The sequence below is a fragment of the Lutjanus erythropterus genome, chromosome 21 (genome assembly GCF_056507025.1).
Source record: "Lutjanus erythropterus isolate fLutEry1 chromosome 21, fLutEry1.hap2, whole genome shotgun sequence".
NCBI classification, from domain to species: domain Eukaryota; kingdom Metazoa; phylum Chordata; class Actinopteri; order Lutjaniformes; family Lutjanidae; genus Lutjanus; species Lutjanus erythropterus.
The window spans coordinates 31,924,791-31,949,720 of NC_139337.1; the positions used below are offsets into that span (position 1 = coordinate 31,924,791).

The following is a 24,930-nucleotide window of genomic DNA, read 5'->3' on the forward strand; positions in this document are numbered from 1 at the left end:
GAAACTTCAAGGGTTCAACATAAATAAAGAACTCGAGCAGCGTCTACCAAACTGACTGAAAGAATATTAACCTTCAGCTTTGTGTCCTGGTTTGGTCTCATGTCTGTGAGGAGCAGATCCAGACTCAGCGCCCACAGTTATAACCCTGAATAAAACAAACTGTTTCTGGAGTTTTAATGTAAATATAAATCCTCTCAGTGTCAGGGGTTCCTGTCTTTTGCCTCAGATTCTGGGCTCCTGCTGACATTAAGATAAGATTTTTTGTGTCTTGACTGTTTCTGTCATTATATGGTTTCAGTGAAGTTGTTGAGTTTCCTGTTTGGGTCTTCTGTCGTAATGTGTTTAGAAAATACAAAAAAAAAAAAAACTCTTCTACGTTACTGTCTATGTAAGAATATTCACTTAATTAGCAGATTGTCCTCATATTTATGAAACAGTGGAACAAAAAAAGGACACACATTTGAAGAATTGCAGTATATTTAATGTTTACTGGACCATTTGACAAAATAAAATAAAAAATCTGTATAATTTGTATCATATTCAATCTGGTGAGTATTTATGAAATTTTTCAAAAAGTTTTTATTTTAGAAACAAAACAAATATTGTTCATTACTTTTGGTAAACTGCATTTAAGTTGGTTTAGTTCTTCTTTTTCCAAGGAACCTTTTAATTTCATTTTGTACCTAAAATAAATAAAATACAGATAATAATAGCCAAGGAAATGTTTTAGTAAAATTAAATTATGAAGACAATTATTAGCAAGTGATCATTTGCTGATAATGGTTTGGATCTAAGTGATTATAATGAGATCTGGTTGCATATAAAAAATAAATTTCCTCTCAGTTTATCTTAAAATGTGATTTCAGTATTTGTTGTTTTATTTAACAGTATATTTGTGATTGTGGTGGAATAATGCAGATCACATCATGAAATCCAGATAAATTATCTTACATACATGTCCTCATCTATCATATTTGATACACACATTTTCATCATGACTTTATAATAAAATAATTATAGCCTGTTTCAATACAGTAAATGTTCATATTGAATTTCAGGTAACAACATAACTGTTACTCTGATAAGAACTTGAAGTGTTGATCCGACTGATGCCGCTGGAAACTCATCAAATATGATATAAACTGTGTTATATGGTAATAACAGGTTAATAAATGATTAATGAATAGATTATAAAGTTGACTGTTAATCAGCTGAAATCTTCTAATATTTAGTTGATTAAAATTTTGACTAAAACTAAATGAAAACTTGCTGTGAGAACGAACACTTCCTGTTACAGCCTCACACTGGTCAACACACAGCGTCTCCTGGTTTCTTCTCCACAGCTTTGTTGTGTGTTTAGTTGCCAAGTCACCAACACACACACACACACACACACCAACAACTCCCTGCCAAGGTTACCATGACAACAGCCAAACTTTTCCTTTGTAGAGCCAATTTTGATTTACTTCCTGAGTTCACTGCGTCCCTCTCTGTCCCTTATCGTCTGTCCCTCTCTGTGTCTGTCTGTCGGAGCAGCAGTGACTCGTCTTCAGACTCGGACAGGTCAGTCACCGCTCTTTTCTTTTCTTTACAGCCTTTCAGACTCTGCAGAAGGTCAGGCTGTTCAACATGAGGACAGTGGGACAGATAATGATCCTACATGTTGCACTTTGTGAAGGAAAGCTGCTTTTTTTTTTTAAATTATCAAAGTTAGAATCAGTTGGATTTGTTGAAGCTGTTCCAGAGACGTCAAATACAGATGTTTTGGGTCACACACACACACACACACACACACACACACACACACACACACAGACACTTCTAGTGGGTCATAAGTGATGATTGAAATGAATCATGTCTATTTAAGTCTGTGCATTGTTTTTTATTCCTTTAAATAATTAGTTTTTCAGTATTGTGACTTATTCATGCAGAGTGAATTGGCAGATAATTGCTTTAAACGTGTTTATTTAGTTTGTTAAATCGATCTTTATGTAGCAGCTGATTGTATATTTGTTCACTTTTAAACCAAGAACTAAAAATAGTTTATAATTTACAGAGATTATTTCTTTTTTTCTTTTGACAGATTATACATATTGCTAATTTTAGGGCATCAAGATAAAATAATTCATATTTCCCCAGTTTTCTAGAGTACTTCTGAATGGTTCTCAACCCTCACAACCCTACTTTCATATTTATAAAGAACGTCTGGTGAAAAGTCACAGTGTGGATGTATATATGCATTTTAAAAGAGAGAAAACTTTCTGTCACTGTTTCTGTCAGAGGACGCTGATTAATCTGTCGACTCTCAGATGGCAGAACCAGATTCTCCAGCTGAGGTTCCACAGAGGGAACAGGCGTCCAGCGTTCCCGTGGCTGACAGCTCTGAACCTGGGCTGAACGGCTGTGTTCCTCCTGTGGACACGGAGATCCAGGCAGGAGGACAGAGGGTCCAGGTCAACGGAGGTGGAGAGGAGCAGGAGGAGGAAGAAGGAGCAGACGGAGCCTTAATAACTCCCAGACCTCCTGAGCTTCAGCTCCGCAGAGGTACAGAAAACACTGATTCATTGACTGGAACTACTGACAAACAGGCAGAAATATACACAACAAATTAAACAGTGACCACATGACACGACCTGTTATAACAACCCTTTATGAGCTGATCATAGCAGAGACTTTGTAGTTGTTCCACAGTCCAGACTCAGTTTGAAACTTAAGGTGATTTATGAAACTGTCCACATTATTTTTGTTTAGTTTTTCTTTTTGTACACTTACACTGTTTTGTCCCCCGATCCTCAGATGTCCCGGGCAGAGGACACCGGCGAATAGGAGGCCAGAACCTGAGAACCATTAATCACATGACCTCTCCGGCAGCCGTTCCGTCCACGACCACCGGCACCGCTGTGAGTAAACTTAAAGGTTCTCTAAAGTGGACAAAGTCAGAACTAAATGTCTGATATTTTCTCTCCAGAATGTTTAAGGACGCTCAATAGATCCCAATCAGGGGCTCTAGAGAGAACTCTTTCATATTCTAAGGGTTTTAGAGGGTTCTACCAAGGACCCATTTATATTATGGTACAAAGAACCCTTGATTAAAGAGTTCTTAGAGGATTTCAACAACTCTCTCTGAGGTTCTATCCAGAATTTTGGGTGCTAAAAAAAAACCACCCAGGAGGTTCACCAGAGTACCCTTTTATCCTTAGTACTTAGAACCCACCCAGGGTGTTCTACCCAGAACCCTTTTTTATCTTCCAGCAGGTTTTATCTAGAACCTACTCAGGGGGTTCTGCTGAGAAGCCTTTACATTATTAAAAGACAATCTCTCTGGTTCTGCTGCATTGATTTCTGTCTCCAGTGGATCCCAAACATCCAAAGTGTCCCTCTGGACAGCAGGAACACGTCTTTGTTCTGACCACCGGGATCAGAAACACGACCTGTTCTGTAACTTCTGTCCAGGTGTCCGGGAAAAGGACGGTGCTGTTGTCCAATGAGGCGAGGAGAGAAATGGCGAAGCAGGCGAGAGCCATGAAGGAGGAGAGACGAGCGACGCTGGACAGCAGACACAAATACTTGATCAGCAGACTGGTGGACGCTGGGACCCTGGGGGAACCGGAGGTGGAGGACGCCCTCATCTCTGATGACAAGGTGAGAGAGAGAGCGAGAGAGACAGAGAGAGAGAGAGAGAGAGAGAGAGAGAGAGAGAGAGAGAGAGAGAGAGAGACAGAGAGAGAGAGAGAGAGAGAGAGAGAGAGAGAGAGAGAGAGAGAGAGACAGAGAGAGAGAGACAGAGAGAGAGACAGAGAGAGAGAGAGAGGGAGAGAGAGAGAGAGAGAGAGAGAGAGAGAGAGACAGAGAGAGACAGAGAGAGAGACAGAGAGAGAGAGAGAGGGAGAGAGAGAGAGAGAGAGAGAGAGAGAGAGAGGGAGAGAGACAGAGAGAGAGACAGAGAGAGAGAGAGAGAGAGAGAGACAGAGAGAGAGAGAGAGACAGAGAGAGAGAGAGAGGGAGAGAGAGAGAGAGACACAGAGAGACACAGAGAGAGAGAGAGAGAGAGAGACACACAGAGAGACACAGAGAGAGAGAGAGAGAGAGAGAGAGAGACACAGAGAGACACAGAGAGAGAGAGAGAGAGAGAGAGAGAGAGAGAGACACACAGAGAGACACAGAGAGAGAGAGAGAGACAGAGAGAGAGAGAGACAGAGAGAGAGAGAGAGAGAGAGACAGAGAGAGAGAGACTTCACCGAGGTAAATGTGGAACCCAGTTTTTACAAGCTGCAGATCTTCTGTACGTTCTGACACTAAAATGACGTTCTTCAGACAGACAAAGACTTGTCTCGGTCTCACACTCTTAGAAATCTAGGTGCTAAATAGAACTTAGAAGGTTCTTTGGCTTGTCCCCATAGAACCTTTTTGGTTCTGGTTAAAAAAGGGTTCCACTTGAAGGAGTTCTACCTACAACCAAACACAAAGAGTTACACCTAGAACCATCTGTGAAAGGTTTCATCCAGAACCCCCTATAAGAGGTTCTACAGAGAACCCTTCTGTGGTGTAATGGTTCCACCCACAACCCTCTCTGGGTGGAACACTTTTAGCCTAAGGGTTTTATCTAGAACCCACCAAGGGTGTTCTTCCAAAGCCCTTTTATTTTATGGTACCAAGAACCGTTCATGAAAGAGTTCTTGAAAGTTTTCAGTAATCCTCGAAGTTTGAACTTTTCCTTTCAGAAAGGGTTCTAAATGGAACCCTTAGTCTACAAAGAAGCCTTGACAAACCCTTTCTGCAGAAAAGGGTTCCTCAGATGCAAATGACTCTGGGTAGAACCTCAGGTCTTCAGGAAGAACCCTTTTGGAACCCTTATTTCTAAGCCACACATTACATTCATACTGTATCTGCTTCCATGCATCCACATGATGTTTACACGCATCACACACCTGGCCACGCCCACTGAGGAGACAGGAAGTCTTTACCATAGACAGTTTGTAATGTGCCATCTTCTTACATAGAACATCTTTGGTAACATCAGTCTGGTTTTAGAACTACAGACTCAGAGAACTGACCAACCTGATCAACCTTTTCATGTCTCATTCTTCCAGTTCAGTCTGATTGATGAGTTCTTCGCTGCAAACGGATCCAAGAAGCTGATTTTCTTCTATCAGAATGTGAAACAGGTAACTTTTCTCATATAAAGAATATATTTTAGTTTATGACAGTTTCAGCTTTCTTTGTCTCACTGTTTTCTTTCTCTTATAATCAAATTCCTGTGTTCCTCTACTCATCACTACTTCTTTCTGTCCTCACTATCTGCCCTTTCCTCTCCTTTTCCTGTCTGTCTCTGTCTGTACTTCATATTCATGGTTCTCTCTGTTCTTTGTCTCCAGAATCTGTCCTCCAGTCCTTCTTCCATCGTGGACGTCGTGAACTCAGCCGTGACTCAGAGGAAACTCTTCCTGACGACAGGGAGCTCTGAGGTGGGCGTCCACAGTCTCATGACACAGAGAGTTTTCCACTGATGAAATGTATTTAGTGAGAATAATTTTAGAGACACACACTTTTACTTCATGTTTACACTTTGTTTCTGGTAGAAAATATGTTCAAAGGACACTTTACTAATCCAAACTCCTGTGGAGGGAAAGACTGAACATAAATGAAGGTGTTGTGTGATTGTGGAAGTGTGAAGGACCTGCTGCACCACAGACTTTTCACTTCGACCGAGTGACCGCAGGACTGTGGCACAAGACAGCAAACATGCTAGTGCTGAAAAGTTGAGCCTGTCGAGGCCCGATGAGGACAAAATTCTGTCTGAAACCAACCTGAACCCGACCCTCATTAGCATATTTCAGCCTGAACCCGTCAGCAACCTTCTGTGCACCAAACAGTAGGAGTTTTCGGTGACAGGAACAATATATGCAGGGATTTTAAATTGGCAACAACTAAATTGGTGAGAAAAATAAATATAGTTGTAATTTTATGAATGCAGATCTGAGTTTTCAACATATTGAGTTTCACTCAGACTCAGAACAATGCTGCCTCATGTCCACCATTGTTCTGCCTCAGAGATAATAACAGCTCTGGTTGAGTCTGCGTCGTGTTACCATGGAAGAAAATCCTGTGTGCTGCTGTTTGTCTGTTAGCAACATCATACAAAACACCTCCAGCACACATGACACAGTCTGCAAACTGTGTGCAGACTGAGGTCACCTGATTGCTAAGATAAAGACCAGAACATTTCTAGTTCAGCAGCCACTTTATCATTAAAATAAAATAAAAATATACAAATATCCAAAGTTATTATCTATGAAATGGATAAAGTAATGACTGTAATAAAGGTGCAGGCTGACTGATATAATTGGGCACTAACTAAAACACCTTTTTACTCTGCTATAGCCAAACTGTGGTGGTGATGCGGTGGTCATCTTTATTTACAGATGGTTCAATCAGCTAATAGGAGCACAACCTGCACAGCTAACTGAGCTAACAGTAACATTACTTGACAAGTGGCCATATTTCACATGTTGCCCCTATAAAAGCGAACGGCTCTCTGATCACAGTACATCATCAAAGTGCATGTGATTAAAATTAAACTCAGTCTCTTTCTGTTCTTTTCCAGCCTTTACTAGGAAAGTGTCTGTTCTTCCTGAGAACCACTGACAAGGCGATAACCACGGCTAACGTACAGCAGGTCTGTAACTTGACTTGGTCCTCAACATTCAGACAAAAGAAGGCTGGACAACATTTGTTCACTCAATAGCTACGATCTACCTGTAGAACATCTGTCACGTGTTGTTCCTGCCGTGTTTGCAGGAGGTGAACTTTGGCGTGTTGGACTGTACTGACGGCAGCATGTTGAACAGTCTGGAGACTCTGCTGGCTCGCATCATGTTACCGGCCCTCCGGTCACAGCAGGTACAAACCAACTCTGTGTTCTGTAAACGTGAAAAGATTTTTATTCATCTCTTTAGTTGGTTTGTCAGTAGCAAATAATTCAAAACTACACATTTTTTCTCTTACCTCTGTGCCATTTATCCATCTGCATAGTTTTGGTGTGAGTTGCAGAGTTTTGGAGATGTCAGCTGGAGAGATGTCTGGCTTATCTCCAGTATAATGGGAGTAGATGTCACTCCACCTGTGGTGCTAAAGTACCAAAAAATACATTTGGAAAACTCAATAGTGATGTTTCTTTCCAGACATCATGACCCAGCTGCTCAAGATAATCCACTGACCTTGTTGTGAGCAGTTTCATGTAGGGAAATATTTTCTTTTTAAAATCTGTCAACCGTGCTCAGAAGGACATGTGTAGGATGTAAACATTAAAGGCATCCACCTGTAGATTCACGCTTCCTACTGCGTGAAGGTGGAGTTTAGTCTGATTCCATTTTGGACCTTTCAGCCTGTATTTTTACTGTTGACCCTCTGTTCTGCATCCAGACGTGGGGCTCTGTGCAGGAGGGTGTGTCCGGTCCGGATGTCCAGTCCTTTCTGTCTTCGGTGGACCAGTTTGTCAGTAATCTGAGCTCAGCCAGAGTCAGCATGGAGAGGAAGTTCCAGCTGCAGCAGGTGGACCTTCCTGATGCCATCGGCCAGCTGAGCTGCCCTGCAGACTACACAGCCGCAGGTATGGAGGTCAACCTACAGCTGACCCGGCCACTGTCTGCTTTATTACAGCTTCTGCTTTGCTGGAAATCTAAACTCCACATATATTTCTGTGTCAGATCACTTGGAACCTCATCAGAGCTGTAAAGCAAAATCATAACAGAGAGAGTGATTGGTTGTTTTTGCTCCAGCCAAAACTTTTGCCATTAGAAGCACAAAAATAACCATTCAAACTGAACTGGACTGGACTCGACTGAGCTGGACTGGACTGGACTGCTTGGTGGCAGAATAAGAGAAGTTCGTAATGTAAAATAAAGAAATTGCACCTCTTGCTGCTGTCCTTCGACATACTTCAAATATTCTGAAGGTACAAGCACCGTCTTATAATGAGCAACAAAGACCTCTGGGTAAACGACAGAATTCAGAGGTTTAGTCAGTTGTGCACAGGACTCTCACTCTGGCAGCTGAGGTTTTTTTAGTGCGGGTCAAAGTGACAGTTAACTATTATGTGCATTTTTGAACCGATTCTGAGCGTCTCATCGTGACTATAGTAGTTTTTTTAGTGTCTTTTCAACAAAAAAAAATTCTCACTCAAAAATTTCAGCCAACAACAGCGAACTGGTGGAGCGTCTGGAGGGCGTGGTCTCAGTGTGGACCAATCAGATCAAGCAGGTGCTGACGGAGAGCGAGCAGTTGAGGAAGGAGGCCGATGACGTGGGACCGTCAGCTGAGCTGGAGCACTGGAAGAGACGCATGGTCACCTTCAACAGGTGGACAGACACACGTCATGAATGCTTTGTTGTTTATGTCTTTACAATATCTGAGAATCACTTCAGTAAAAACATTTCTCTTTATGTCTCGTCTCAAACTGTCCCATGTAATTCTGTGTGTGTGTGTGTGTGTGTGTGTGTGTGTGTGTGCGTGTGCGTGTGTGTGTGTGTCAGTCTGATGGAGGAGGTGAAGCGTCCTCAGGTGAAAAGGACTCTGGGAGTTCTGCAGGTCACCAAGTCCCGAACTCTGCGAACCTGGAGGGAGCTGGTCTGAAACAACTTTTACTTTAGTTCACAGCAGTCAGAGTTTCTGCTGCTAATATCCTGACTGATTGATTGATTGATTGATTGATTGACTTTTTATTACTTCTCGATATCTCTGCCAATATCACTTTTCAATGTAACTGTCAGTACTACTTTTTCTATTTTAGCTTTAGACTTTATATTTGATTATCTGGCTCAAGAATTTCCTTGAGGATTAATGAAGTTCTGTCTTGTCAGGATGGGGACATCACTGTTGTGGCAAATGAGGCAAAGGATAATGTGAAGTATCTCTACACTCTGGACAAGTTCTTTGGACCGCTGGGAACATGCACTCCGGTAAACAGAAACTTTTTATGTCTTTATATTCACCCGTCCACAGACTGACCAACCCGTTCTCATCCCAGGGTGTCAAATACAGACGTCTGTCTCATTCTGATGCCCCTGAGGTATTTTTTAGGCTCATTACAAATGTGGATGGAGCCTTCTGTTCATATCTGTGTGTCTTCACGTTTTCTGAAAGCTTACAGATGAAATGGATCAGTACCACTGGTATTTGTGGGGGCAGTGCAGCAGTGCAGCCTCCAGTTTTGTCTCTTTGTCAATAGATTCACTGTTACAACGTCCTGCAGCACGTTTAAAACGTTTAACTCTTCTTGTTCTTTGGGGTAACGTTTATCTCTGAGCAGACCTGTAATGGATGCATCATTTAACATCCATGGCGAAATGGACCTTTAACTCCTGATTTCACTCAGCGCATCACACCTCTAATCCTTCCTTCGCCAGGCTTCGTGCCCCACCAGCAGAACCTGTTGCCCACCGACTTATGCTGACTTGCTCAGCTTTTGTTGATCTGGACCTCTTGATTTTTGTACTTCCACCTAGGATGAGTAAACTACTTATCTAAGTAGTTTCTTTCTTGTCTGTTCATATGATAGTGAGTTTGCACAGGGTCTTTTATTTTGGAATGAAATGATTCTTTTTGCTGTTTCTGTGTCTGACTTCCTGCCAGCCTGATCTGCTCTGTGCAGCTTGACGCAGCATCAATCAAAAATAGACTCAGCAGTGGAATCACAAGTGTTGTCTATAATGGCTGCGATCAGCTACGGTGGCCGTGACACAGCCATGAACTTAACATGTGGTTAAGGTTGTGAAACCGCTACAGTTTGGTTTACGTTTAGGGCACCAAACATAAAGTTCAGTTATAAGTCTTATTTTGTCAAGTTGATGCTTAAGTCAAGTATTTTGTGACTTGAGTCAGACTGAAGTCCAGGTCACATGGTTCAGGTCCACTGTGAAGCCTCGGGTTAAGGACTGGTGTTAAATTTGTGGAGGCTGTAGTTGTGAATCTCTCACCTTCCCTCCTGACAGACCAGTATGTTGGAGCACATCCCCGGCCTGATGACCAGTATCAGGATGATCCACACCGTCTCTCAGTACTACAACACCTCAGAGAGGATGACGTCTCTGCTGCTCAAGGTCACCAACCAGATGATCACCACCTGCAGGAGCTACCTGTCGCAGGGCGCGGCCCGCATCTGGAACCACAGCAGGTACACTAGACATGATCATAAGAGACGCACAGAGACGTCATCATCTGTCTCTTTATCTGAAAACATCTGTATCTGTATTCAGATAGAAGACCAGAAGTAGGTGGATGTTTCAAACCCGACTAATAATGAGCAACAGAAAAATGATCGCTCTCCATCATGTTATTTGTGCGCTCCCAAATAACATCCGTGGTGATTGGTGTGTGTGTGTGTGTGTGTGTGTGTGTGTGTGTGTGTGTGTGTGTGTGTGTGTGTGTGTGTATCAGACCGGTGCTGCTGCAGCGTATCTCCGACTGCTGCAACCTGAATGTGGAGTATCAGAGGAGCTTCCAGGCCGTCAAAGACAAACTGAGAGAAAACCCAGAAAACAGACAGTTTGACTTCAGGTAAACTCCAAACAGCAGGTTCAACTTTCATTTTCCAACGGTCGCTCACAGAATAACTGCTGAGTTTTACCCATAATTCCCTTTTTCTTTCTCCGTTTCTTTTCTTTTCAGTGAGAACTACATCTTTGGGAAGTTTGATGCTTTCTGCAGGCGTCTGGAGAAGATCGCCGACATGGCGTCCACGCTGGAGAGTCTGGCTGCTCTGCAACACATGAAGGTGGGCTGGTTTTTAAGATTATTGAAGGCACATAGCTCAGGTTTTCAAATAATCTTCTTAATCTGAACTATGCTTTTAATTTTTAACCATATCACTATTGTCTAAATAAATGCCAGTATCATCAGCTTATAACAGCAGTTACGAAGCTCAAACATTTTGGTTTTAGCTGCAAAGTTTGGCAGGTAAAAACTTTGCTTTGCTGCTTTCATCAGTTTGTGTTTATTTAGATGTAAACTGATGGTTTGTTGATGCAGCAACAAAACCTTCACTAACTGGAGAAATCTGAAGTTTGTTGAGCACACAGCAAACACGATGATGCTGAACCTGAAGAGATGTGTTGTAGGTGGAAGGCATCGAGAAGATTTATGTTCGCTACCAGACCATCGTCTCCACAACCAAGTCCAAGACCTACGACGTCCTGGACCACCGCAAGCTGGAGGTAACATGTACACTGTGTAGAAATACTGTATATAAATAGAATAATTAGTTACAATACACGGAGCATAAAAATGAAAGAAACACAAGCAATGAAAATAAAACCTCTTCACTGTTGTGTGTGTGTGTGTGTGTGTGTTTGTCAGTTTGACAGTGACTATGCAGACTTCCTGCTCCAGGTCCAGGCTTTGTTCCAGTCTCTTCAGTCTCTGCTGGACTTTTGGTTTCAAAAGCCTCTCACTGTGAGTTCAACACAATCTGAACTACAAACTTCAGTTCCAGAATCGCTGTGATGCTGTGCAAATTGTGTCCCAACTTCTTTGGAAGGAGCTGCAGGCATCACAGGTGAGTGTTTGTGTTTCAGACGGAGCGAATGCTGGAGCTGCTGGCGGTGTTCGAGTCCGGTCCGACGGCTCGTCTGGACCTGAAGCAACACTACCTGCTGCTGCTGCAGCGCTACAGCCGAGAGCTGGAGCTGCTGAGGAAGACCTACCAGAGACAGAGAGACAGACCTCCCATCGGACGCAACCTGCCCCCAGTACAAATATATATTTATATTCTGTAAAATGACAATAATAGTAAAAAATATCAGTATAATTTCCCACAACCCAAGAGGACGTCTTGATTTATCTAAACAGTCCAAAAATCCAAAGACAGCAAAATTATTACAAAGAGGAGCATCAAATTCTCACATTTAAGAAGCTTGAACCAGCAAATGTTTTTGTTCAGCTGTCAGTAGTTACTGATTGATCTGCTGTTAATCCACTAATTGATGAATTGATTGACCAGAGATAACCTGTCTGTCTGACCTCGTCTCCCTCTCAGGTGGCAGGTAGGGTCCTGTGGTGTCGTCAGCTTTTCAGGAAGATTGAAGTTCCCATGTTGATCCTGAAGAAGAAGCTTGAAGTCCTCAAAGTACAACCTCTGATTTTACATTATCAATCATCAGTATCACTGATCAATATGACCTCTGTCTGACCTGACCTGACCTGTCTGTCTGCCAGGGACCAGAGATGACTAAAGTGATCCGGAGCTACAACAAGATGGCCGTGGTGTTGCTGCAGTACGAGTTGCTGCACCTGCAAGAATGGAGTCGGGCTGCAGAGAGCGCGCCGCACTGCCTGAACGCCGCCCTGCTGGTCCGACATGAGAACTGCAAGGTGCTGTAACAATAAATCAATAGACTAGTGACCAAACCTTAAAATAACTGGTGTTAAAATAAATCCAGTCTGTACTTTATGCTATAGACACAGTTCTGATGTCACTTCCTGTCGAGCTTCTGTTCCACTAGTCTGACTCACAGTGGGTATAAACCTGCCGCTGCCTGCCTGTGTCATGTCTCCACATCTGTTGAATGAGGCTGGATATTATGTCACCTGACGGGACAGGTGAGCGGTGAGTGAAGAACTGCTGGTCTGTCTCCACAGGACGTTTTTGTGAACCTGGACCCCGTGGTGCTGCAGGTGCTGCAGGAAGCCCGGTGGATGACCAAACTGGGTGTGACGGTGCCAAAGGTGATCGTGAAGATGAGCTCCAGAGAAGCACAGGTCAAAGCTCAGTACCAGAGGTGAGAACACCTGTCGTCTCTTCGACAGCAGTGGAATATGACTGAAACATGCTGACAGGTTGTTTAATTTCAGTTCTTGTTTTGGTTCATTCATTTTTGTTTTGTTTGCATGTTTGTGAATTTTTTCCTGAACTGATTTAATTAACTATTTTTACTGCAGTTGCTTTGTATCAATTTTCTGAAATCTAACATTATTTTTGTTAAGTTCAATTGAATTGTCTTAAGACTTAAGACATTACTAACAATGTTTCCTTTATATCCTCTGTACTTTAAAAAAAAGAATTAATAATGGAATTAATAAGATCTCTTGCATCAAATGCACAGAAATAAACAATCTTTAAAGTCACAAGATCACTTAACTTGATTTTACTTTTTACTTTTTTAAGTCAGTCCCATCAAGTCAAGTGTTCCCTCCTCTGTGTTAAACTCTTTACTCTGCTGGTCCAGTCTGCTGGAGCTGCTCCAGGACTACAGCTCAGTGGTCGCCAGGATCCCTCCCCTCCTCCTCCCTCTGATGGAGCCCTTCATCAGCCAGGTGGAGGCGGCGCTCTCTCCTGGACTCACCACGCTGTCCTGGACTGCTCTCAACACGGACACATGTACGCAGGAACACAGATGGATGCAGATGACACCTGCTGACCAGTTTTACCATCAGTACTAATAATAACCTCCCTCTGTCCTGTTCAGTCATACAGAGCGTCTATCAGGCCCTGAGGGATCTGGACCAGGTGTCCAAAGTTGCCACGGACCTGTTGGAGTGTCGCATCGGTCGGCTGCTTCAGGCCGTGTCGTCCTGCTCTCTGCTGGTCCTGCCTGAAGACTCACCTGTCCCACCTCAGGACCTCCTGCTGCAGACGGACAGCTCGGTCCAGGCTGCTGCTGCCACTCTGAACTGGTAACCCTGGTGACCAACACTCACACTCACTGCTTTAAAACACTGAATGATTGATTTAAGATGCACCTGTCAAGATTATCATTACAGCGTGTTTTCATAAAATTTCCAGATTATTCTATCAAACATGGCAGCTCGTTTAAACAAATGTAATGAATTTGAGTCTGTGTGTCCAGGCAGAGTCAGCAGGTGGAGAAATATGTGTTTGAGCTGATTGAGGAGCTGAAGAAGAAGATGAAGACGGCGGACACTGTTAATCTGGAGGTAACACACTCACAGAAACAAATAATCAATCATTAATTTCCCTCCCCTCGTTTCCTCATCTCCTTTCCTTGTTTCCTTCTCCTCCTCAGGGATCTTTCCAGTGTCTCCATCCAGACTCCAAACAGAAGACTCGCTGTCAGTCTTGTCTTCCGTGTCGTTTCTACAACCTGATTGGTCAGCTCTGTCATCGCAACACTGAGGCTCTGGTCAAAGGTCAGCCGTCTTTCCTACCATGTCTCCTTTCCTTCCTCTTCTTGTCTTCCTTCTCTCCTCTCTTCTCATTCTTTATTCCAAGAGCAGAAATTAAAGTGGGATATTCATTCTTTTTTTCTAGTATAATTTTTTCTTTGTACTTATTGAAAATTTTCAGAGAAATTTAAAGGACCATACCATTTTTGTAATATTTTTAAGGATTATTTAATAACCTTTTCATTCAGTGAATCGTTCCATCAACTTGCTGCTTGTATCTCTGTTTCTCTGTGCAGTTTTCCTTTTACAAGGCAATTTTTTTTCTCTTCATTTGTCCTTTTTTTTCACAGCCACCAAATCCTCTCTGGACGCCCTGAGGAGACGACTCCATGTCTCCAAATACCAGCTGTCCTCCTCCTCTGGCAGCAGCCAGTCAGCTCCTCCTCCTCTCCTCAGAGCCTCCATCCAGCTCGCCATCCCCAACATCGTCCTCAGACCCAGTCTGGACGACATTCAGGTACCTCGTCTACAGTTGACCAATAAAAATCCTGAATCTCAACAAAAGACACTCGAAAGACTTGATACAAAGACTTGGTCGCACCTCTGCCATGATAATCCACTAGACATTTAGTAAAGTGAAGGTGTGCAGTGTTAACTGAATGTGTGTGTGTTCGTCCTGTGTGTGTGTGTGTTTCAGAGTACAGTCAACAGGTTGGTGAGCGTTGTGTTGTCTGTGACTAAAGACATTCCTCTGTGGACCTACTCTCATCTGCAGTACAAACAGCAGCAGGTACGCTCCTCAGTCTTCTCATTCATCATGTTTAACACCTGTTACCAGACAGCCAATCACGTTCCAGCATTCTTCTCTCTGCCAGGTGGAGCAGGCGGCGGTTCGGGATGCGGGAGACGACATCCCGGTGAAGCCGCCGGTGCTGAGGCCTCTGGACAGACAGCTGGCCGAACACAAAGACATCACCAAGTCAGTCCAACAACCCAAATGGACAATAATATGAGTTTACGAGGGAGTACTATCTGTGGTGGGAAAATGAAGTAGAAATATCCACAGCATGTAGAGTCAAGCTGTATCATTTAGTAGAAATACTGTATCAATACATGTACAAATATGTACATGAAGGCCAGATGAAATTAGTCCTGGATTTCAAGCAAATTAAACTTTCTACTCTCAACCAAAGCAAGAAAGTAAAGAAAATATAAAAGCCTTTTTAAAACTAAAAAAGGATCACATGCACTCTCTAAAGCAGCCCAAGAGTTTTACTGGACTACAGTATACTGACAGATGTTTCTAATATTGATAGAAATGTTGCTTGACCAGCCTTCATTTCCCATGATGCTGTTGTTGTTGTTGTTTGGAGCAGGTTGGTGATCCAGCTCAGCTCCATCATGTCGTCTCTGAGAGCTCAGGCTGCTGAGACTCTGAATGAACTCACTCACTTCTCGACCCTGTGGGTCCAGGTCAGTGTGTGTGTGTGTGTGTGTGTGTGTGTGTGTGTGTGTGTGTGTGTGTAGCTGTTGTTGTTGACCTGGACTAACAGTAAGGTGTGTTTAGGACCCAGAGGAGCAGGTCCAGACCTTTGTGCGGTCCGAGCCCTCGCTGACGGAGTTCAGCTCTCAGATCTCCTTCTACTCTGTGAGTCCACACAAACTCTGAACTTTATCAGCAAACACCATGACGTGGAATAAAATGATGAATTCAGAAAATGGACAGAATAAATGAATCAAAATCTCCTTTAAATAATGTGAGGTCATTCTCCTCTCCCATGATGCCTTTCTGTCCGTGCAGAAGCTGGAGGAGCAGATCTCGGAGCTCCCAGCGTTTCGTTCGGTGGGTCCAATCGTCTTCGACACAGACCAGCTGAAGCTGTCGCTCACTCAGGAGTGTCGCCTCTGGAAACGAGCCTTCGGCGCAGCTCTCAACCGCCGGGTGTCTGCCGACATGGACGACATCTTCTCATTCGTGGACGGTCTGACGAAGCGACTGCAGCGTCCAATCACAGACCTGGAGGACGTCCGAGGAGCCATGGCAGCGCTCAAAGAGGTCAGCAAGTGTCTGATTGGCTGTTCTCCATCAGACAGCACAAGCATTTAATTACTTATCAAAAAATTATTTATAAAATACTTCTATAGTTCTGCAATGTACTAAGTACTACCAAGAGTACTACTGCTGTAAATGTTACTGTCTTAGCTGCTCATTCAGTCCTTTACTTCTGTTGGTTTGTCATCATTCATCACCTCTCAGCTTATAATTCATTCATCATTTCACTCTTTGAGGTTCGGGAGGAGGAGATTCGTATCGACGCCACCATCGGCCCGGTGGAGGAATCCTTCGCTCTGCTCAACAAACACGAGCTGCTCTTCAATGATGGGAATGCCGAGCGCGTGGACGGCCTGACATACGCCTGGAAAAACCTCAATGTCCTGGTGAGACAGATGGAGGGAGGGAGGCGTTCGGGTTTTAGTCCTCCACACTGTTCGTTTCTATTGTTATTGTTTTTGTGAGGACCTCAGGACGACTAGCAGTCACTTTGTGGAAGCGAGTGAAGATCCAAATCAAGAGTACAGATGAATTATAGTTCTGAGTGTCTTTGTGGTCTCAGGTGGTGCAGAACCAGAACACTCTTGTGAAGATCCAACCGAGCATGAAGGCCGACCTGCTGTCTGCAGTGAAGAACTTCCAGAGTGACGTCAACAGTTTCTGTGAAGAGTACAACCACAGGTACAGCAGGACAAACATCTCTGATGCTGTTTTATATGTGACAGAAAGTCCAACCTGTGCTGGTTTTTCAGGGGTCCGGGGGTGGAGGGCGTGGCTCCAGCTGAAGCCAGCGAGCGTCTGCAGAGTTTTCAGGCAGAGTTTGATCAGCTGTGGAGGAAATACACCACCTACTCTGGAGGAGAGGAGCTGTTTGGACTTCCTGTTAAGGGTACGACTGACTGAGTGACTTCATGTTACATCTCGTCTGTCCTCCTCCTGTCCTCCTCTCATCAGCCGTCTCCTCCCTGCAGAGTATCCAGACCTGCAGAGGATCAAGAGGGAGCTCTCTCTGCTGTCCAAACTCTACACTTTGTACAACTCCGTCATCGACAGCGTCGCAGGATACTACGACATCCTGTGGGCCGACCTCAACATCGAGAAGATCAACACTGAGCTGCAGGACTTCCAGAACAGGTCTCTGATGTTAATATATATATATTAATAATCCTTTAAAAGATGTAGATGGTTGTAACGGTTAAATTGAGCAATATTGTCAAACTATGTTGCACACATCCTGCAGCCCGCAGAACCTTCTCCACTCTGGGAGGAAAACAACAAGTGTCGTCTGTGCCTCCATCTCACTATTTGGACTGCAGGACTCATTTTGCTCCTTTAAGATTAATTAACATTTACATTAAGACTAATATTATTACGTACAGTATTTTGTAGCTCAAATTTTAAGTTTTGCTCACCAGTTCCAGTGATGGAAAAATAGAAAAATTGAGATCTGTGTAATAGTATAATTTAAAAGTGAATCTGTCCATTTTTTTAAATCAAGGCTTCATGAAGAGGAGTGTAATTTTATTGCTGCGTCTCTCACTGGGTCTCTGTCTGAGTTTTCAGGATTCGGAAGCTTCCGAAGGCGTTGAAGGAGTGGCAGGCCTTCAGTGACCTGAAGAAAACCATCGATGACTTCACTGAGACCTGCCCCCTCCTCTACATGATGGCCAACAAGGTTTTTCTAATGGTTTAAATTTGTGTTTTAAGGCTTTATTACATTTTGGTGAAAGAATTTTCTTCCAGGTCATTAGATCCATGTTACAGATTTTATTTTCTACTAATATCCTCTATAAGGCAGTAATAGTCACTCCTTTTTAATGGAGTTCCTGTATCTCTCAGGCCATGCTGCCTCGACACTGGACTCGTCTCAGTGAGTTGACTGGTCACAGCTTCCAGGTGGAATCGGAGAGTTTCTCCCTCAGAAACATCATGGAGGCTCCGCTGCTGAAAAACAAAGAAGACATTGAGGTATTGATTATTTTGATGCTGAAGACAATAAAGGTGTTTGCATGCAGATGCTGACGTTGTTGCTCAGGACTGTAAAGCAAACAGTGTCACAATCTGTTCTCTTATTTCTGTTACCTTCAAAACCTTAAACAAAATCCAGAAAGTGTTAAACAATTCTGAAAAGTCGTGTAGTTCTTAGTTTTGTAAGATTACTTAGAAATCTGAAATGGTTGGCTGGTTATACCACAAGTTTGAGCTCCAAAAGTTTGAATAACTCTGAAGTTTTCATCGTCACTGCCTCTCTCTGTGAAGAAGTTAGCTGTAAGCAGACTGCCGCTGTTTTCTGTGTATCAGGATGTTTGTATCAGCGCGGTGAAGGAGCGGGACATCGAGGCCAAGCTGAAGGATGTGGTGGCGGAGTGGAACAGCCAGATGCTCAGCTTCGCCACCTTCAGGACCAGAGGAGAACTGCTGCTGAAAGGAGCCGACACGGCCGAGAAAATCTCCATGATGGAGGACAGTCTGATGGTTCTGACGTCACTGCTGAGCAACAGGTGGGGAGACGAGCCCTGGGCAAGAAAGAAAGAGGTTTGGATGTAGTAAAATAAAACTGATAGTGACATAGATATAAAAAAGGAAAGCCTGTGGAGTTCAGGTAACAAATGAGCAACAGGAAGAGAGATGAAAGTTGAAGGAAGGAAGGAAGGAAGGAAAGAAGACTTGAAGGCAAGAAGACAAACGAGAAAGGCAAAAAAACATTGATGTCAGCAAGAAAGACAGACATCAAAGGTAAAAAAAAAGACGTCCAACACAAGAAAGAGAGAACAACTTGAGAGGAAAGAAAGGCAAGACATAGACTCGAAAGGCATGAAAGGCAAGAAAGAGATTTGCAAGGAAAGAGAGACTTGAAATACAATAAACAAAGACTTGGGGGTTAGGAAACAGATGTAAAAGCAAAAAATGAAAATAAGCATGCATTGTAAAAAAGACATGAAGAAAGGACCGTGTTGGAAGGTCAGTGAACAGGTGACTGGATGGATGAAGAGGTGGTCTGTGGTCTGTCCTCCTGCAGATACAACGCTCCCTTCAAGCCGTCAATCCAGCTGTGGGTCCAGAAACTCTCCAACACCTCTGAGATCATCGAGAAGTGGTTGTCTGTTCAGAACCTCTGGATCTACCTGGAGGCGGTGTTTGTGGGCGGGGACATCGCCAAGCAGCTGCCTCAGGTCATATGATCATCATGTTCCATGTGTAGTTGTAACATTTTCTCTAACATCAGACTCAAGGTTTGTCTTTCACTCGTCCAGGAGGCCAAACGCTTCCAGAACATTGACAAGTCGTGGCAGAGGATCATGCAGCGAGCTCATGAGCTTCCCAACGTGGTGCAGTGCTGCGTGGGAGATGAGACACTCAGCCAGGTGCTGCTCATGAGCCTCAGAGCAACACAAAAGTTTCTGTATCTGGAAGACAGTGTGTCAGGAGTCATTCTTCCTTCTCTTGTCCTCTTTTCTCCTCCAGTTGCTCCCTCACCTGCTGGAGCAGTTGGAGCTCTGTCAGAAGTCTCTGTCCGGTTACCTGGAGAAGAAGCGTTTGGTCTTTCCTCGGTTTTTCTTTGTGTCTGACCCCGCCCTGCTAGAGATTCTGGGCCAAGCCTCAGACTCCCACACTATACAGGTCTCAGCTTTTATTTTACCTGCTTTCCCAATTCATTATCAGTCTGATTTTCATTCTTTTAACCTTTTTCCTGTATTACTGTTGATTTTCTTTGTTTCATTGTTGTTTGTCCATATTGTCTTTGTCTCTCAGGCTCATCTCCTCAGTCTGTTTGACAACGTTAACAAAGTTGTATTCAATGAGAAAGTCTACGACCAGATCATCAGTTTTCAGTCTCAAGAGGGAGAAACTGTGGACCTGAGTCAACCTGTCCTGGCACAGGTAAACACAAAAACTAGCATCACTATCCTCACAACAATTTCTAACTTGCAGCAAGTCAGCGAACAGCTTAGCATTAATATGTTTTTTGTTTTATTTCTAAAATTTTATGAAGGACAGCATTTTGTGATACCTATGCATTTTATTTCTGATTCATATAGAAAATATGGCAGGCTTGCATGCAAAATAACAGTATTAGACCTCTCAAGAATGCTGTGGCTTTAACTGTAAGACTTGTCTCTTCCAGGGGAATGTTGAGATGTGGTTAGGACAGTTGCTTGCAGGGGTGAGGCAGACCCTCCATGCTATCATTCGTCAGGCTTACCTGGCCATCAGTGATCCGGGTATGAAACTACTGGAGTTCCAGTCTGCATTTCCAGCTCAGGTTGGCCTGCTGGGAATCCAGATGATCTGGACCAGAGATGCAGAAGAAGCTCTCGTCCTCAGCAAGTCTGACAAGAAGGTTCTTTCATTTTGAAAATAAGAACAGAGGGGTAACATGTCTTTTATTATTGTGCAGATCCTCTGGCCTCACTGTCCCCTGTCTGACAGATCATGCAGTCAACAAATCAGAAGTTCCTTGACCTCCTCAATGAGCTGATTGACATGACGACCAGGGAGCTGAGCAAAAACGAGAGGACCAAGTATGAGACACTCATCACCATCCACGTCCACCAGAGAGACATCTTTGACGAGCTGGTGGGTGGACAGGGACAGACAAAAGTATGTTTTAATGTTGATCAACGTAGTATTTTCTCTTATGTTTTATTATCTCCATCAGGTGAGACTGAACGTGCGATCCGCCTCAGACTTTGAGTGGCAAAAACAGTCCAGGTTTTACTTCCTGGAGGAGACAGACAGATGTGTCATCCAAATCACAGATGTGGAGTTCAGCTACTGCAATGAATACCTGGGCTGTACAGATAGACTGGTCATCACCCCACTGACAGACAGGTACACAGACACCTGACACATGCACCAAAACAACTGACAGCTGGGGTGTACCATCATTAACATGATGCCTTCATTGTCCAGTCAGAGCTGAATCTGTTAATACTCTTTTGAACATCTGTCCAGGTGTTACATAACTCTGTCCCAGGCTCTGGGGATGAGTATGGGTGGAGCTCCTGCAGGTCCTGCAGGAACAGGTAACTCAGAACATGTCTGTGGAGACACCTGAAATATTCTTATATTGACTTTAGTACATGTTGCTCATTAGCTGTGTGTATGTATGTTTGTGTGTTTCCAGGTAAAACAGAGACCACTAAAGACATGGGTCGCTGTCTGGGAAAATATGTGGTGGTTTTCAACTGTTCGGACCAGATGGACTACAGAGGACTTGGGCGCATCTACAAAGGTTTGTGAGTGTGTATGTAGTTACTGGAAACTTCCTGCTTCTGTATTTAATTACTGATGGACTCACCTCAGACAGTTGTATTTGTAGAAGAACTACCAATGAGGTTTTTATTGGTCAAGAAGGTTGTGACCAACCCAAAAAAGACCTGTGACATTCTAGTCAGTCTCGTCTTCAGTCCGCTCAGTGAAGAATAGAGAGACTGGATGGAAACAATAAGAGAGTTAAAAAAAAATCTGTACTGCAGAACCAATCCAAAGTCTTTAGCATGTCCTCTCATGTTTGGGTGATGACATTTTATGTTTACATCTGGGGGGAATGGGAGGAGAACATTGCTTCTGGTCCATGAAAAAAATATAAAGAGGATAGGTTTGTTGGTGACTGTACTCACCACTGTTCAAGCAAATACCTTAAATTTAGAAATCCACAGACAATTTGTGGGTGAGGGGTTCACCGATTGTCTGGTATGACCAGTGGCTTATCCAGTCCTGTGAAGGACCTGTGAGATCCAAGCATAAACATTCAATACAGACCAGATGGCACCTTAGTCATTGTATGAAGCACTTTCACCAAGACCAGAATCACCTATTGGTCTCAAGGTCAAAGCACAAACAAAGACTCAGGTTGAGTAAAAACTGACTGCTGGTCAAATACATGAAGATCTACAAACTTACAGTCAACAGATACAAACTAGAAGCGGTGGCCAAACACACATCTGTTTATTGTTGTGTGACTCTGCAGGTCTGGCCCAGTCCGGAGCCTGGGGCTGCTTTGATGAGTTCAACCGCATCGAGCTGCCAGTCCTGTCAGTCGCTGCACAGCAGATCTACATCGTCCTGCAGTGTAAGAAGAACAAGAAGAAACAATTTGTCTTCACTGATGGAGATGTGGTTGACATGGACCCTGAGTTTGGCATCTTCCTCACCATGGTAACTGAGCACTGACCTTATGAAGCACCTTGCATGAAGGGCTTTGGCTGGCAAGATTAGTTTTTTATTACTTTCATTCAAAAGCTGACTTCAAGAACTGATCTACTTCAGTACCTGTCAGAGAGGTCTTGAACTGAACTGTCAGAGAACCAGTCTTGAGAGTTCTGTGACTGAAGTATTTGAGATCCAGAGTAGAGAAAGGGATCTACTTTAGAGCCAGTCAAAGACTTATGGGACTAAACTACTGCAGAACCAGATTTGGAGATCAGATCCACCTCCAACCCAGCCACAGAGTCCCAGACTTTACCAGTACGTTCTCTGTCCTCCAGAACCCGGGTTACGCCGGACGTCAGGAACTGCCTGAAAACCTGAAGATTCAGTTTCGCACAGTAGCCATGATGGTACCGGACCGTGCCATCATCATGAGGGTCAAACTGGCCAGTGCAGGTTTCCGTGACAACCAGGTCCTCAGCAGGAAGTTTTACACCCTGTACAAACTGTGTGAGGAGCAGCTCTCCAAACAGGTCAGAAGACTGCCACGTCATAAATTCTTAAATTTAGATTTTTAAAACATTCTGCTCCTGCTCATGTCCATTATGAGTTTTAGATTTTAGTTATCATTGCTATATTTTTTTCATTGTCTTTGAGTTTTCAGTTTGTAAAAAATATTTCTTATGCATTTGACTCCATGATATTTTTTACACCAGGTCCATTATGATTTTGGTCTGAGGAACATTTTGTCAGTTTTGAGGACGCTGGGAGCCGTGAAGAGATCCAACCCATCAGAGCCAGAGAAGACCGTGGTCATGAGGGTCCTGAGAGACATGAACCTCTCCAAACTGGTGTGGTTTTTTTAGTAATCCTATGGAGACATGGGACAAAACGCACGTTGTTAGCTGGTCACAGAAGCATGCTGGGAAATGAAAACTGAACTCATATTTTATACTGAATCATTTCATACAAGGATTCTCTCTGTATGTCTGTAGGTCGATGAGGACGAGCCTCTGTTCATGAGTCTCATCAATGATCTGTTCCCTGGTATTGGTAGGTTTCTATTTCTCACTACACAACAGTTATTACATGTAACCCAGAACATCCTTCTGTTGTTGCAAACTGTGTAGAGTTTCTGAACAGAGCAGCTCTGGATGTGGAGACAAAGATGTGAAAGTTTGCAAGAAAATATCTCAGACTGACCAAAGCATCAACCAGCAGAGTTTAACCAACTACTTCAGTCTGAGCCTTTTTATTTGGTTTATGATGCATTTTTTATATTGTAAAGACAATTTTTAAAATCCTCCTCCTCTGTAGTTCTGGATAAAGCCGGGTATCCAGACTTGGAGTCGTCCATCTCCAGTCAGGCTCAGCAGGCTGGTCTGATCCCTCACCCCCCCTGGATCCTCAAACTGGTTCAGCTCTACGAGACACAGAGAGTCCGACACGGTACGCATCATTACAGACAGAACATGACAGAACAATACAAGCATTATTTAAATACACGTCATATACTGTTAGAAAGTAGAGATTCTTGTGCTTCCAACAGCAGGTACAATCCGATTCACAAACAAACAAGCAAACAATTACAAAACTGAGGCAACTCACCATGGACCAGAGTCCAGAAACATATTTTGACCAATCACACAATGACATTGATAATTACCCACAAACTGTATGAATAAGGGACATAATCCAACACTTAGATCGTGTCTCAGCTGGAGGCTTTACATGAAGTTTACAGGATTGTTATCTTAAACAACTCTAATATCTGAAAGGAAAATTCTTTTATCTTGGATCTAATGAGGTTTAAATCAATCAGGCTTCATGCTGATTCTAAGTTAAAACTGATTTATTCAGACCCAGAGTAGAATAAGAATAAAACCCAGGGTCTGCAGCGTCACGTCACATGGTGACTTATAAACTTGTAAAGTTGTAAAATTATATAAAAGTTATTTATACAAAAAGCATATCACACATTTATATTATTAATCACCTATCTCTTTAGATCTAATCTATCAAAATTGGTCATAGTCATCATTCTTTGAAAATTTCCTTAGTAATCCTAAAATTAATGACTAAAATTAAAGACGTAAAAACTGTCTTCATGCTGCCAGGAGTAAAATTCTGGTAGAAAAATAGTGACCCGTTGGCTTAAAAGTAGAACAATGTAATCATAGTAAGGATAAAAGTAGAATCTGCCCTGAAAAAAACACATTATGTGCAAGATTCTTCCTGTAAACTTGTAGTGACAATACCGAGGACATGTCCAGTGTCATTAGACGTCCTCCATACAGCATCAAGTTCAGCTGTCATGTCCTCATGCAGGCATGATGACGTTGGGTCCCAGCGGCACTGGGAAGACGGCCTGCATCCACACGCTGATGAAGGCCATGACAGAGTGCGGCTCCCCTCACCGCGAGATGAGGATGAACCCCAAAGCCATCACAGCCTCGCAGATGTTCGGCACGCTGGACGTCACCACCAACGACTGGACGGACGGCGTCTTTTCTACTCTGTGGAGGAAGACTCTGAAGGCCAAGAAGGTTGATGGAGATTTTACATCTGGGTGACAGATATAACAGAGATGAGTGTATATTTTAAGC

General features: G+C 43.4%; 1 protein-coding gene across 3 annotated transcripts in view; it reads left to right on the plus strand.

Moving 5' to 3' along the window:
* The first annotated feature begins 2,211 nt into the window (after nt 1–2,211).
* Nucleotides 2,212–24,930, plus strand: part of dnah5l (dynein, axonemal, heavy chain 5 like) — a 46,175-nt gene continuing 23,456 nt past the window's right edge. The window contains exons 1-52 of one of the 3 annotated variants that reach the window (XR_014772706.1): nt 2,212–2,544; nt 2,797–2,900; nt 3,454–3,642; nt 5,091–5,165; nt 5,376–5,465; nt 6,605–6,676; nt 6,799–6,900; nt 7,423–7,609; nt 8,192–8,357; nt 8,532–8,625; nt 8,859–8,957; nt 9,990–10,171; nt 10,435–10,554; nt 10,666–10,771; nt 11,115–11,210; nt 11,353–11,448; nt 11,571–11,744; nt 12,032–12,121; nt 12,211–12,366; nt 12,634–12,773; nt 13,221–13,372; nt 13,461–13,668; nt 13,842–13,929; nt 14,019–14,142; nt 14,469–14,635; nt 14,816–14,908; nt 14,994–15,097; nt 15,495–15,591; nt 15,686–15,766; nt 15,920–16,174; nt 16,408–16,557; nt 16,734–16,852; nt 16,924–17,060; nt 17,143–17,305; nt 17,735–17,846; nt 18,011–18,139; nt 18,473–18,672; nt 19,191–19,344; nt 19,426–19,536; nt 19,637–19,792; nt 19,925–20,053; nt 20,298–20,513; nt 20,603–20,749; nt 20,832–21,004; nt 21,128–21,198; nt 21,300–21,407; nt 22,146–22,333; nt 22,663–22,857; nt 23,041–23,175; nt 23,320–23,377; nt 23,642–23,773; nt 24,653–24,870. Coding sequence is in view for 2 of the 3 variants with exons in the window: in XM_084747293.1 (XP_084603419.1) it covers nt 2,310–2,544; nt 2,797–2,900; nt 3,454–3,642; nt 5,091–5,165; nt 5,376–5,465; nt 6,605–6,676; nt 6,799–6,900; nt 7,423–7,609; nt 8,192–8,357; nt 8,532–8,625; nt 8,859–8,957; nt 9,990–10,171; nt 10,435–10,554; nt 10,666–10,771; nt 11,115–11,210; nt 11,353–11,448; nt 11,571–11,744; nt 12,032–12,121; nt 12,211–12,366; nt 12,634–12,773; nt 13,221–13,372; nt 13,461–13,668; nt 13,842–13,929; nt 14,019–14,142; nt 14,469–14,635; nt 14,816–14,908; nt 14,994–15,097; nt 15,495–15,591; nt 15,686–15,766; nt 15,920–16,174; nt 16,408–16,557; nt 16,734–16,852; nt 16,924–17,060; nt 17,143–17,305; nt 17,735–17,846; nt 18,011–18,139; nt 18,473–18,672; nt 19,191–19,344; nt 19,426–19,536; nt 19,637–19,792; nt 19,925–20,053; nt 20,298–20,513; nt 20,603–20,749; nt 20,832–21,004; nt 21,128–21,198; nt 21,300–21,407; nt 22,146–22,333; nt 22,663–22,857; nt 23,041–23,175; nt 23,320–23,377; nt 23,642–23,773; nt 24,653–24,870 (7,143 nt within the window). In the remaining variant the exon portion in view is untranslated. The remainder of the gene's footprint in view (nt 2,545–2,796; nt 2,901–3,453; nt 3,643–5,090; nt 5,166–5,375; nt 5,466–6,604; nt 6,677–6,798; nt 6,901–7,422; nt 7,610–8,191; nt 8,358–8,531; nt 8,626–8,858; nt 8,958–9,989; nt 10,172–10,434; nt 10,555–10,665; nt 10,772–11,114; nt 11,211–11,352; nt 11,449–11,570; nt 11,745–12,031; nt 12,122–12,210; nt 12,367–12,633; nt 12,774–13,220; nt 13,373–13,460; nt 13,669–13,841; nt 13,930–14,018; nt 14,143–14,468; nt 14,636–14,815; nt 14,909–14,993; nt 15,098–15,494; nt 15,592–15,685; nt 15,767–15,919; nt 16,175–16,407; nt 16,558–16,733; nt 16,853–16,923; nt 17,061–17,142; nt 17,306–17,734; nt 17,847–18,010; nt 18,140–18,472; nt 18,673–19,190; nt 19,345–19,425; nt 19,537–19,636; nt 19,793–19,924; nt 20,054–20,297; nt 20,514–20,602; nt 20,750–20,831; nt 21,005–21,127; nt 21,199–21,299; nt 21,408–22,145; nt 22,334–22,662; nt 22,858–23,040; nt 23,176–23,319; nt 23,378–23,641; nt 23,774–24,652; nt 24,871–24,930) is intronic. The other 2 variants (XM_084747293.1, XM_084747292.1) reach the window with 2 other exon arrangements.